We start from the raw sequence: 15120 nt of genomic DNA on the forward strand, positions 1-15120 counted from the left end.
CACACGCAATATCAGGTCGCGTACAGTTCATGATATACATCAAACATCCCAACACTCTGGCATAATCCAATTGAGAGTGACTTTCACCTTTATTCTTTGCAAGAGCAAGGTTCATATCAATTGGTGTTTTTGCAACTTTAAAGTCCAAGTACTTGAACTTTTCAAGTACCTTTTCAAGATAATGAGATTGAGACAGTGCTAGACCTTGAGGAGTCTTATGGATTTTAATTCCCAAAATTAAATCGGCAACTCCTAAGTCTTTCATATCAAACTTACTAGCAAGCATGCGCTTAGTAGCATTTATGTTAGCAATGTCGTTACTCATTATCAGCATATCATCCACGTACAAACAAACAATGACGACGTGGTTCAGAGTGTTTTTAATGTAAACACATTTATCACATTCATTTATCTTGAATCCATTTGACAGCATCGTATGGTCAAATTTTGCATGCCACTGTTTAGGTGCTTGTTTAAGTCCGTAAAGAGACTTAACAAGTCGACACACCTTCTTCTCTTTCCCTGGAACTACAAACCCATCAGGTTGTTCCATGTAAATTTCTTCCTCTAACTCTCCATTTAGGAAGGCTGTTTTCACATCCATTTGATGGATTTCAAGACCGTACACGGCGGCTAACGCTACTAACACCCGAATAGATGTAATCCTCGTTACCGGCGAGTATGTATCAAAGTAATCAAGACCTTCTCGTTGTCTAAAACCTTTAACAACTAGTCTTGCCTTATATTTATCAATACTACCATCAGCTCTCATTTTCCGCTTGAAAATCCATTTGGAACCTAAAGGTTTATTCCCTGGAGGAAGATCAACCAATTCCCAAGTATGATTGTCCAATATGGATTCTATCTCACTATTGATTGCCTCTTTCCAAAATTGAGCTTCCGATGAAGACATAGCTTCATTGAAAGTTCGAGGCTCATTTTCCAACAAAAATGTTGGAAACTCTGGTCCAAAGGAAGTAGACGTCCTTTGACGTTTGCTGCGTCTTGGATTTTCCTTATCAGGAATATTTTCCTTTGTTTCTTCCCGAGGTCGTTTAGATTCTTTGCTAGACGACTCACATTCCTTTTTATACGGATATATGGTTTCAAAGAAGTCAGCATTATCTGATTCAATTACTGTATTCACCTGAATGTCGGGATTTTCAGATTTGTGAACCAGAAACCGATATGCCTTACTATTTGTGGCATATCCTATAAAAACACAATCAACGGTTTTAGGTCCTATTTTTACCCTTTTGGGTTTAGGAACTTGCACCTTGGCCAAACACCCCCACACTTTGAAGTATTCCAAATTGGGCTTCCTTCCTTTCCACTTTTCGTATGGAATTGATTTTGTTTTGCTATGGGGCACTCGATTGAGTATTCGGCTAGCTGTTAGAATAGCTTCCCCCCACAAGTTCTGGGGTAACCCAGAACTTATTAGCAAGGCATTCATCATTTCCTTTAGTGTTCTATTCTTTCTTTCTGCAATTCCGTTTGATTGTGGCGAATAAGGGGCAGTCGTTTGATGAATAATACCATATTCCAAACATATTTGTTCAAAAGGAGATTCATATTCACCGCCCCTATCACTCCTTATCATTTTAATCTTTTTGTTAAGTTGAGTCTCAACTTCAGTTTTGTACTGCCTGAATGCTTCAATTGCTTCATCTTTACTATTAAGTAAATAGACGTAGCAATACCGCGTACTATCGTCAATAAAAGTTATGAAGTACTTCTTTCCACCGCGAGATGGGATTGACTTCATGTCATAAATATCTGTATGGATTAAGTCTAAAGGACTTGAATTCCTTTCAATTGACTTATAAGGATGTTTAACATACTTAGATTCAACACAGATTCGACATTTTGATTGATTGCATTCAAACTTAGGCAATACTTCCAAACTAATCATTTTTCGCAAGGTTTTATAATTGACATGTCCTAAACGTGAATGCCATAAATCATTTGACTCAATCAAGTAAGACGAAGCAGAAACTTTATTATTATTAGCAACAACCATTACATTCAGTTTGAAAAGGCCCTCTGTAAGGTAACCTTTTCCTATGTACATCTCGTTCTTACTTATTACAACCTTGTCAGAAACATAAACACACTTAAAACCATTCTTCACTAGAAGTCCGGTAGATACTAGATTTTTCCTAATTTCAAGAACATGACAGACGTTGTTGAGAGTCACCACCTTGCCAGAGGTCATTTTCAACAGGATCTTTCCATAACCTTCAATCTTGGCTGTTGCAGAATTTCCCATGTAAATGGTCTCGTCGGGCCCGGCGGGAGCATATGAAGCAAAGGCTTTTCTAACAGCACAAATGTGGCGAGTGGCGCCAGAGTCAATCCACCACTCCTTCGGATTTCCCACTAGGTTGCACTCAGACAACATAGCGCACAAGTCATCAACTTCATTGTTTGTTTCAACCATATTAGCCTGACCCTTCTTCTTTTCCTTCTTTGGAGCACGACAGTCTGCAGCTTTGTGTCCGATTTTTCCACAATTGTGGCAGTTTCCCTTGAATTTCTTCTTGTTGGGATAGTTCCTTGGTCCCGATGCCTTTTTCCTCTTTTTCAGATTAGTTGAGGCAGTTTCAACAATATGTGCTCCCCCTATGGTTGATCTCCCATTTGCCTTCTTCTCCGCTGCCTTGTTATCTTCCTCGATTCTCAACCGGACGATGAGATCTTCCAGTGTCATCTCCTTTCGCTTGTGTTTCAAGTAATTTTTGAAGTCGTTCCATGAAGGAGGCAACTTCTCTATCACTGCCGCAACTTGAAACGCCCCACTAATTACCAAACCTACACCAAACAATATGTAAGTAATACTGTACTGAATACTTTCGATACAAGTATTAAGCAGATTTATACCTTCAGCGAGGAGATCGTGGATGATAACCTGCAACTCTTGAATTTGAGTAACAACAGACTTGCCATCTACCATTTTGTAATCCAGAAACTTGGCAGCGATAAACTTCTTTAGTCCTGCATCTTCTGTTTTATATTTCTTTTCCAACGCATCCCATAGCTCTTTTGATGTTGCCACATTGCTATAGACATTGTAAAGATCATCCTCCAGTCCGCTAAGAATATAATTCTTACATAAAAAATCTGAGTGCTTCCATGCCTCAGTTACAACAAAACGTTCATTCTCAGGTGTTGATTCCGGCAGAATCGGAACGTCCTCCTTAATAAACTTTTGAAGGCTTAAAGTAGTTAAATAGAAGAACATCTTTTGTTGCCATCGTTTGAAATCAATCCCGGTGAATTTTCCGGGCTTCTCTGCCGGAGCCGGTGCTGGTGCAGTACGACTGGAGGACGCAGCATTGCTCGTAGAACCAACCACGGGGGCTGGTGTGACAGTAGCAGTAGCAGTAGCATTCAAATTTGGAGTTTGTTCTCCCATTTCTGTCGCAGGAACAACAGAAGAATTTAATAAACACCAGTTTACTGTAAAAAACAAATACTTAAAACTGAATCTGTTTTGACAGCAACAAACATAATACACAACGGTGAAGATTTGATTTCTTCAAACCGAATCAAGTTTACACAAAACAGTTAATTTTTTTATTTTTTTTTAAAAAAGTTCAAACAGAATGTAGAAAACTGTATGTTGTACACTTGATGAAGTTTTATATCTTCAAATCAAGTATCCAAATGAGTAGAAAGTTCTGAAACTTTAATCTCAAGCGGAGTAGAAATCCGAAGATTTTAGTCTCCAAACAACATACAAGTTCGTTACATGCAAACAAGAAAGAAACAGGTTTATTTTATTTTGTGCACAACACTGTTTTATGTTAAAGAACCATTTTTTTTTTCCCTTTCCCGTATAACGTTCTGTAATCGGTAAACAACAACTAATGAACACAGAAATAATGTAGTAAATTCCTTAAGTTTGTTATCTCCCGTGTTCAAAACCAGTATAAAAAAAAAATAGAAACTGGAAAAACAGAAACTTCGAAAACAACAGAAACTGTTGGAAAAAATAATAATAATAATGTAGAAACATCCGAGACCACAGAATACACTGTGTGTCCTTAAGGAATTTAACCCCCTCACTGTACCCGAGGTTGCGGATTATTTCCTCCCAGGATAAAACGGATGTACCTGTCGCAGGAGTGGCGGTACCTCAAACGCCTACGACTTCGGCGAACTCAAATATGGCAACGAAAACACACGAAGACTCAATAGTTTATTTTTGTGAAAGAATGGAGATGCAGTGAAAAATTCAGTAGTCGAAAATCGAGGCATTGCCTCAGTTTATATAGCCTTGAACATGCCTCTTCAGATTAGGCTTGGTGGCTGTTCGGAAAGGCCATGCCTTTTCCGAAAAAATAAGAACGTTGGGAAATTTAATTTTTTCCTTAAAATTTTTTTATTCCGCGAAAATTTAATTATTTATTAATTAATTTACGGCGGAAATAACAAAATAATTTCAGAAAATGAAGACCGAAGCCGAAGCCGAAGCCGAAGCTGAGCCGAGCGACGACGACGGCGCGAGGGGAGTCCCTCTTCTTGACCCTTTAAGAGCTAGAGGAAGTGCTTTCTAATATAAGCACATAGCTTTCCCTTTCTACCACCAATGTGGTACAAGGCTCCTTTTCAACAGAACTTTGCTTTGAACTTCATTTTCCTTCCATTATCTTTTTTTTTTTTTTTTCCCTCCATTTCTCATTCACACCAACTTAGCTAGCTTCAATCATTAACTAGCTTTAACACTCCAAACTATATGCGAGAAAATATAGGGTCGACACTCAAGTTTTGTTGAAAGAAAGGACCATATTGAAGAAGGGTCGATTAAGAACATGATTGATGAAAAACGAGTTGGAGTTCGACGTCATGTTAGCAAATTGAGTATTGCTATTTTTCTAACCAAGAAAATTGGTGCAACGTGTCAGCAGAGAAATGTAAGGGAAACAAATGCAATTTGGCTAAGGAACAATGTCCATTAATAATTATTTCTGTTGTTTTAAAGAATGGCTATATTAAAAATATCAGAAATAGTTCACTTAATTTTCTGTGAGATTTCATTTCATCAACATTCTTTAAAAACTTAATACTCAAAAGGGTAATTTTGCCAAGTTCATTCGACATGGTTCTCTCAAGCACTCTAAATATATTATAGTCACAAACTTTACTATTAAAAATATCTTATATTTTTAAAAATTAGGAAATTTGACTGCTTAAATAATATAATATATATAACATTTCATTTAAAAGTCCTCTGGAAAAAGCGAGACTTTCCCGACATAAAAGATTGAATGCCATAGTTTCATTCTGTCATAATGTATCATGTTAAGCAAATTATGCATGCGAACTTCACCAAAGGTTGAATGCGTTAATTTTATAGATACTCACTCAACTTTTATGTTATCGTGATACTTAGTTGTTAAAGTCAAGTGACTTTTATACTTAATTTTGCCTAGATATCACACAAAATATTTCCTAGTGATCTTTTGTGATATTTAGTTAAAGTTGAATAATTTTTTGTTACTAAAATTAGTTTAATGACTCTCGTAATACTAAGATACGTACAGTTGAATGACTATTTCATTACAAAATATAATTTGATAATTTAGTACATAAGGTAGAAATTATCCATTCACAAAATTAACCCAAGGGTGGGTTTTCAGGATCAAAAGACCACAAAAGGTATCATTTGCACAATTTGGCCCTCTTTTGTGTTGGTTTTTAATTTTGGTCCTTCAAGACAAATAACATTTTCGTAATACATAAATTAATATTTTCGCATCACAATTTTTCAAAAGTTATGCTCTCGCCCATAAAAAATTTATGCTCCGCTAGGCCTAAATTCGATTGCTAAGGGAAAAATTAAAAACCATCCCATTTGAAGCGCAAATATTAAAGACCAGCTCATTTGAAGGATTAAACGTGCAATTTCTTCCCACAAAAGTGAAGCAGGAAGCTTGGCTAAATTGGGCTTAGTAGAACGTCACAGTCACACTATGCCAAGTAAGCCCATTCCTAATAGGCCCCAAGGCTTCTATTTGGTTGATGTCAATTCAAGGTACAGTTAGCTTCTTGGCCTAACGTGTTCACAAGCGGGGGTGAATTTATGTGCAAATTTTGGGACGTGTGAATTTATGATCTTTTCGTATTTTATGTATATATTTTTTAGAATTGATTTAATATTATCTGATGGAACTCATGTTACAAAAATACTTAATAATGCATTTGATTAAAAACTTAGTTATTTATCAAGAGAAACAAAAATCAAATCTCAGTTAATATATTTTTTTGTTTACTTTCTTTAATAGTGCACTCATGCCTAGATTCACCTCTGTTCACAAGAGGTTGCATGAAACATCTGTCAGCGACGAGAGTCTTATATCCTAACGAGCGAAGAGGTCAAATCAGTATTTGAATAGATCTTGGTACATGTATCGATCCATTATCGTATGTAGTGGCCAAAAAGACATGACTAGTGCCAACGTGTCAGAGAAAACCTGAGATAATATATTGTCTTCAATACTTTTGGTTTAGAAGGGAGCCTTAGAACAACGATAAAATTGTTTTCGTGTTATCTATAGGTTACAGGTTTGAGTCGTGGAAGCAGTCACTACTGCTTGCATTAGGGTAAATTTTCTACATTACACTCCTTGTGGTGTGGCCTTTCCTCGGACCCTACTAACATACAATACTATGTGCACTAGGGGTGTACATGGACCGGGTTGGTTCGGGTTTTTTAAAGACCAAACCAAATCAATTGCATCGGGTTTTTTAAATCTATAAACCAAACCAAACCAACAAAAGTCGGGTTTTTCAACCTCGAATTTTCTCGGTTTGTTCGGGGTGCTCGGATTTTTCGGGTTTTTTTCGGTAAAGTCTTCATACAAAGCATATAGCTTGTACTTCAAATATTTTTTTTAGTCCTAGTAAGATACGACTATCTAATTAAGATATTTATTAAGAAAATAACACAAAACGTGAGATGAGATTTGACATTGTGCTAAAATATTCAATGAAAAAAGTTAATGAAATCGCATAAAATAAAATGATCATAATCTAAAAGTACTAAGTCATGCTACAATAAATATGTCTCTAAGGCATGTTGATTATGATCATAATCTAAAAATCCTAAGTCATGCTAAAATAAATACGGCTAATAAGTATTAATTACATGACTAGATATTAAAGAAAAAAATAAAATTAAGTAATGTATTTTCACTTTCTAAACTAATATAAAGCTAAAGAATAGATAAACATTATTGTCATTCCAGTATTAGATATGAATTACTTGTGTTAGCATTAGTATTGATTTGATTTTTGTTGAGTTTTATTTAAGTTACTAATATCACTAGGCTATAAAACTTATTGGATCATTCAAAATCTAATTCCAAGCTTGAAATAATATGTTAAAAGACAAAAAACTATAAAAAAAGTTAAAGAAACATTTATAAATTACATTATAAATAAATAGTTTTATGTATAAAATATGTTTGAAATTTTATAAATGTAATGTCGGGTTGGTTTGATTCGGTTTGACTTTTTTTAGTTAAAACCAAATCAAACCAATAGTGTTCGGGTTTTTCTTATTAAAACCAAACCAAATCAAACAAAACTATTAGTCGATTTTTTTTTCCGATTTGATTCGAATTATCAGTTTGATACGGTTTGCTGGTTCGCTTTGTACACCCCTAATGTGCACGGTGCTCGCCGATCCTACCCAGTACTCTTGGTTCAACTATGTAGCGGAATAAATTGTACCATGTTGTGTCGTCAGAATAAAAAAATCTATTATTTCTTGAGGCTTCTGTGGTTGAACACTCAATAGAGATTCCCCACAATAAATGAAGAGAGTAATATCAACACATATGTTAACAGTAATAACTCTAGCTTTTCAAAAAAAAATAAAAAATAATAATCATGAGAATCTAAAAAAGAATTAATTTCTACAGTCACCAAAGATGGAATCCAACAAGTTAAGAACCCTTTCCAACATGTGCGGATATGTTGCACAAAATATAGCAGAATCTCTGTACATTATGTAATTTATAATGTACAATTTTTTTTTTCCTCCACAGTGGTGGTGCCCCAATCTAGCTTGCATGCGACTATTTCTTAGAGTACTTTTTACGCTTTGAGCATCAACATGGGTACTAGGTTATTCTACCAATTAAGACTTAATTAGACATGTGAAAAAATTATCTTACATTTTTTGTCTCCCTCGTGTAAAATGGATTTTTTTTTTTCATGAGCCAATCATATAAAAATTGTTTTTAATCTGAGACTTGAATCAAGGACCTCTGTGTACTATGTTATATTACATGATTATAAAATTTAAAAGTTTAAATTATTAGAAAGATCACATTAGTTTTATTTTAATGAACTATATCTTCAATAAAATAAACTTGGATAGTATAAGAACTTGTAAGCCTTCTCTATGTTATGTAGACACATTTCAATTGTATTGCCGGCATAAAACACTTTTTTTGTTTTGTCTAAACCAAATATTATTGACTCCACTTTCCAACATGTGTGACTAATTCATACAAAAGTCAAACATACAATGTGTGACCAATTCATTTGGCATCAACCTAATAAAAAAATTGGATCACTATCACAATTTTGTCTTCTATAGCTCTTACCAGTCGGTGTACATGTTACGTGTGATAATTATTTAGATCAGCCGTCCACATCGACGTCTACCAAATGCAACGTTCCTCATAGCTAATTTCCAAGAAATACGCCAAATATCCTTCAACGAATTATATTGGATTACTCGTGTAATTGCATATTAACACATTTGTTGTTCGAGTTTTAAAAATAGAAAATAATCGAGGAAAATTTTATAACCCAAGTTTCAAACATAAAGAAAAATCTTCGTTAAAATAGACGCCTACAAATGTACCCGTTAAAAACAGGGGCGGAGCCAGGTTGTGGCTAGGGGGTTGAGCACCCGAACCCCCTTCGGCAGGGGCGGATCCACCCTTTAGGGTGGGGGTGGCATGGCACCCCCTAAATTGATAAAAATTTTATATACCTATGTTGCAATTTGCTTAAACTAGATTAAATATTTGATCCTGCCACCCCCAGTCGCAAATTAGACAAAGGTGTCATGGTTGGTAGACACAAGTTTGAATCTATCTTGAACATTTTCCGACTCCCTTTTTTCTTTCTGCTTTTTAGTTCCTTTGTACCAATTATTTCCCTTTTCGGCTCTCTCAATTTTCTATTTATCTTTTTGTTATTTATATTTTCTTTTCTATATTCTATTATTTTATATGTGATTTCTAGCGAGAACACACAAAATAGAAACTTCAAAATCCCTTAAATTAAGCATTTCTCTTAATCTCAAATCTGTGAGTCTCAATAAAATTTTTGGATTGAGATCAAAATTCAACTTTTTTATAATTTCTTTTGTTGGTTACTCCCTCCGTCCATGTCTACTTGTTTATATTTGACTTGGGCACTCTTAATAAGCAATAAATAAAATGAGAAATGAATTGGAGTACTTAATAATAAGGGTAAAATAGGTATAAAATGGTAAATTATCTCTTGGGTTTTCAAACTATACAACTTACAAGTAAAAGAAGACATCTATTTTAGTATAGTGGATCAATAAAAATGGACGGAGGGAGTGTATTATAAAAATTCGTGTTATTCTATAATTGTTAAATTCAATTTAAATCAATTTACTACTTAAATTGTGATGGAAATTTCATAAGCATTGCTAGAAAAAACATGAAATTTATGATTTATTTTTGAGAACTTATAGTTTATCTAATTCTACATTTACTTATGGGGTGTAATTTACCTATTGAAGAGTTTTTCTATAATTTTTCTTATTTTGATTGGTGTAATTCCCTTATTGAAGATGTTATTTTACTTGTGCAAGTTCATTTTTTAATATACATAAAAGATGTAAGTTCCTTGGTGAAAATGTTAATTTTACTTCTGTTGTTAATGGGTGTGATTCCTTGTTTAAGATGCTAATTATGTTCGTTTCTTGATTTTAGAGATGTAATTTTCATATTTGCAAATAAAAAATGGCCTATTAAGTTGACCCGAAAACTCAAAAGAGATGGACCCGACCCAAATACACGTTCCTAACAAGATGTACATTGAAGAAAATTGTGGCACCCGCCACCTTCAAATCTTAGATCGACCTCTACCCTTCGGCAAAAAATTATCTTGTTTATACAAGGTTTAAATTATTTTTTATGTATATATAGTAGATGTTGAACCCCTTGCCTTTTTCGTTTGTTTACTCTTTTATATTTTTGGATCCCTTTAGTGAAAATCCTGACTCCGCCACTAATTAGAAAGGTTAAAGCATTATATTTATCTTTCTAGGTTCGGTTAGGAAACACTTCTTCTTAAATGGTGCAAACACATATTTGAATTAATTGGTTTTATAAATTCGAATATCAGATGATTAAAAAATAATTCGATCCTACGTTCTTTTTATATTTGCCACAAAGTCGCCAGAGAGGGAAATATAAAACAGATGAAGACTTTTGGGTGGAATTAAAGTACTACTGCTTGTAAAATAACGGGGGTTGTAATCATTAGACAATAACTCTTCTTTTTTGTTTACAAAGATTTGTTCTTCTAATCAATACTTCTTCTTCTTTTTTTTTTTTTTTTTTTTAATCTTTTTATTTTCAATTCATGGCAAACACACCTATGTTGGGTGTCATTTCATGATACCACATTGTGGTTCTTCTAAACAATACTCAAATTCGTTTATAATTTTTTTTCCACATTTTTTTCGAGTAAAAGGTGAAAAAAGTAATTAATTTTATCTCAATTATTACAAAATAATATATACTTTGAACCAATTATTTTTAGTAAACATAAGAACTAAAAGGAATCGGAGAAAGTATAGTAGTTAGCAATAATTAGTAAGTTGTTTTTAGTATAATACATTTATTACTGAAAGTGCTTACTTGAAGGGAAAAAAACTACTCAAAATTCAAAGGGAAAGTTAGTCAATTCACTTTAAGAAAAGTGTGATGATCCAAAATGTATTGCAAGTGAGACATTGGGTTGCGACTTTTGGGAATAAGAACAAATTATCTACTCTGTCTGCAAGTTGATATTGCACGAAGTTTCCTAACTAATATACTATGAAAATGTGCATCACAATATTAAATGTGCATGACGAAAATGTGCATCACAATATTAAATTAAAGCAACAATAGGTCCCATTGCTTTGGTCAAATTGGTTTTGCTTGGTCCTGTAAGCTCATTTTGACTCTTTCTGTTATAGTATATGTTTGCACAATGTTATTATTTTTTTTTTTTTGTAAATGTCTTTCTTGAATATTATTTTCTAAATTATTTTGTTGGTTTTTGACAATGTATACAACTTGCACTAAATTAAGGGCATGACCTAACGGTCAATAAAATGGGTAAAACTTTGTGTTGAAAGAGGTAACAGGTCTTCAGTGGAATAATTGAAGTGCGTACAAGTTGGTTTGGACACCATCAACGTCGAAATAAAACTAGGTAGGTAACTTATATTAGTCGAACTCCCTCTGTTCAAATTTATGTGGCACACTTTCTTTCTTGGTCTATCACAAAAAGAATGTCGTCTTTCTATACTTAGAAAATAATTAATTATCTTTAAAATTTCAATTTTTCTTTTAATTAGATGACTTGTAGTCACAAAAATGTTTAAATCATGAGTTTAATTATTTTTTTTCCTTAAACTTCGTGCTTAGTCAAATGGTACCACATGAATTGAAACGGAGAGAGTATAGGATAAGAATGGGAAAGTGGTGGCGTTCTCTGATTAAATATTGACAAGAATATTTCTATATGTTGGTTAAAACAAGTGACATGCATGCATGGTGCAACGAGTCAAAATAATTACAGACAAATCATTAATCATGTAAGTCATGTATACCCAATTGGTTTAAAATATACACATCAACATCAATGTAAGTCTCAAGACTACAAAGTTTCATCAAATTATTGTCATACCCAAAATATGAAATACTAGTTTATTTAATTTTCCCCTCAAAACCCCTTCTTCTCACTCCTTTCTTCAGTCTTGATGACAAGGTCAATAATGATGTCCCCACCCTTATCAATCTCCTTAATTTATCATACAACTATTTCTCTAGCCAACCATATTCAACCCCACTTCACCTATATATAAATGTGCACAGAAAGAGACCTAAAGATAAGAAACTCATCCTTCATAAACACATTGAAAATCAAAAGCAAAAGAGGGCTAGCTAGCTAGCTGAATTTGGATCAGCATCGGCTCTACGAAGTTAGAATCAAATTTTTCTGTTGCCTTTCCCAGTTTATTCGTGAATAATAATTCGAGGACGTGAAGCGTACTCATGGAAAAACCATGCAAGTCATCAAAGAAGAAAACAATCTTCAAATTATTACCAAAAGCAGTTGCAGCAGCTGCGTTTATACTACACAATGCACATGCACCTTTTAGTCCAAGCAGAGAAAAAAGATTAGCAGCGGAACATCAACACAAGAATCATTACCATAAAGGATTTGCAGGACCAATTATACCAGTAGTTCCATCCCATCAATCTGGAAGAAAATCCGAGCCAAGTTCGCCGAAAATCTCATGCATAGGCCAAATCAAACACAACAAGAAAAAGAAGTTGAATCGCATTAGCAGTAACAAAAGAACAAGCACTAGTAACAATCAACAAAAAAACGTTACGAAGAAATCGATGTCTAGTTTTGGAAATATGTTTGCTGGCAAATTAAAATTTATTTCGGGGAGGAAATCAGATGTTACAGCTGAAATTATTATTTGTAACCTTCCTGATAGAGCACCTTGTTTGAGTCAAATGCAAAGGTTTGCTAGTGGACGCGAACCGTTGACCAATTTTGACTGGAGGTCTATACAAAATACACCCGAAGATCATCGTAAGTATTATACGGATGATGATAGAGGATACAGTGATTATGAAGATGAAGAAGAAGATGATGACGACGAAGAAAAAGAACTAAATGTTACTTTTTCTGCTCCAATATTAATAGGTAGAGGAAGAACAAATATACCCTTGGAGCCAAGAAAGGAAATTAATTTATGGAAAAGGAGAACCATGAATCAACCTAGTCCGCTTCAATTGAATTATCATTAGATAAGTTCTTTTTTTAAAATTTTCTATTTCTTTAATTCTCTCAGTTTATTCTTGTTCTTGATTCATTTCTGCTTCATCGTGTATGATATGTTGTAAATGAAAATTCATTTATTCATAACTAAAGTTAAAAGTTATATATACTGATAGAGTATATAAGTTAACTTTTTCGAATATTCATGATTCTCAAATCTAATTCGATTTCTCGAATCTCGATCCATTCATCACTGTTTTAGCTGTATAATCCATTTGTCTTTCAGTTTGCTAAAAGCTTTTGAGGGGTAGTTCTCTTTATTCACTCGAGTCTATGATTAGGGTTCTTGGGTGAGTTCTTGATCTAATAAAGAACAAAACTGCAAAAGTCGAGTCACGATATATCTGATTAGGAAAGAATCGGAATATTTGATGTTGTACTCCAGACTCTAGTATAAATGTTATGCTAGTTGTGGGATCATACTTTTTACAAAAGATCATAAGTAAAAAATAAAACAAGAGGTTTGTGAATAAAATAGATGACATCTATTCAAATTGCAAGTGAACATAAGAGATTATTATTTAGAATAATCAAATCAAACAATAAATAAATGCATTTATTTGATAACAGTCCCACACGCAAGATATGAATCTTGTTCACATTCACCTAATAAGATTTAATTTGTTTGGTGGTAGCTACATAGTAATTACGCACGCAGTTGTTGTTAGGGGGGCTTGGCAAACTGGCAGCCATGGTTGAGCGTTTACCAATAAGATTCCTAAATATTCGTAGTTAATTGTGTATAGATCATTATTGTCAAAGTAAAAAGAGATCTTTAAATCAGAGAAAATCCATATATTATCATTTAGTATGATTTTTGTCGTCGACAGTGTTAGTTTAATTAATCCACCGGCGTGATTATTGAGCTGAGTTGAAGCGGCGCAATTCGTAAACAAAAAATCAACCACATGAATTGTAGTACCATTGTAGTGTCGTGGATTTTTCTTGGAAAGTTCCTCGAAAGGAAAGAGCTTGCTGACTTGTTTTCAAGAAACTTTTGTTATATCGACACCTTAGTTATTTTTAATTTTTTTTTGGTGGGTTTTTTTTTTGGGGGGTGTTGAGGTTAATAAAAAAAAAAAGGAAAAAGGGTCAAAAATACCCCTCTACTTTGGGAAAATGGCTAAAAATATTCTCCATTACAAATTTGAGTCAAAATATCACTCCCGTCATTAAAGTTTTCAAATATACCCTTGTCTTAACGGAAATCTCCAACATAACCTGATTTCATTTTTAAACTCGCTCCATTTAAACCCAACTACATAGAAACTATGTCGGACACGGCAAAGATTTCTATAAAACTACATAGAACCTATGTCTCAAGGCATAAGTTCACATGAAACTATGCCTATTCATTATGTAGTTACATTGAAACTATGCCGGACACGGCAAATGTTTCTATGAAACTACACAGAACCTATGCCTATTAGGCATAATTGCGAAATTAAGGCAGACTTCATTTCGCCGGGCAGGGCATAGGTTCTATGTAACTGCACCCGAATATGCATAGATTCATAGAAACCTGTGCCTTGCGAAATTATTATTATTTTCAACTCTGGTGTCCCAACAATCTTCGGTGGAAAAAGGGTATTTTAGCTCACAAATTTTCATTAAATGAGAAGTAGAACAAAAAATTAAAGACCAGCGAATTGAGGGACAAACTAAAGACCAGTCCGTATGAAGGGCAAGCCACGGAATTTTTTGCAAAAAAAATGCAGTTAGCCCTTATTATGGGCCATTAGATATTGGACCCCGTAAATGACTGTTTTCTCAGCCTGCGAGATCTTTGAGTGCTCCAAGATCATGGACAGCCCAATGCATAAGTTGTATTCCTTCCGTTTTAATTTGTCTGTCGTAGTTTGACTCAACGTGAAGTTTAAGAAAATAAAATAAATTTTTAAATCTTGTGATTTTAAACTAAAGATATGTGTAATGTATCAAAATATCCTTTAAATCTTGTGGTCTTAAATACGTCATGTAGCATGT

At 33.9% G+C, this 15120-nt stretch overlaps 1 protein-coding gene across 1 annotated transcript; it reads left to right on the forward strand.

The window, feature by feature from the left end:
- The first annotated feature begins 12053 nt into the window (after positions 1-12053).
- Positions 12054-13241, forward strand: LOC132602577 (uncharacterized protein At1g76070-like). Its single transcript, XM_060315396.1, has one exon. The coding sequence runs from the start codon at positions 12333-12335 to the stop codon at positions 13101-13103; it is 771 nt and encodes a 256-aa protein (XP_060171379.1). The 5' UTR covers positions 12054-12332; the 3' UTR covers positions 13104-13241.
- Positions 13242-15120: the final 1879 nt, after the last annotated feature.

This window comes from Lycium barbarum, chromosome 7, assembly GCF_019175385.1.
Source record: "Lycium barbarum isolate Lr01 chromosome 7, ASM1917538v2, whole genome shotgun sequence".
Taxonomy (NCBI): Eukaryota; Viridiplantae; Streptophyta; class Magnoliopsida; order Solanales; family Solanaceae; genus Lycium; species Lycium barbarum.

Bases quoted from the DNA above. Each gene is read 5' to 3' on its own strand.
- LOC132602577 (XM_060315396.1), top strand. From the start codon at position 12,333: ATGGAAAAACCATGCAAGTCATCAAAGAAGAAAACAATCTTCAAATTA.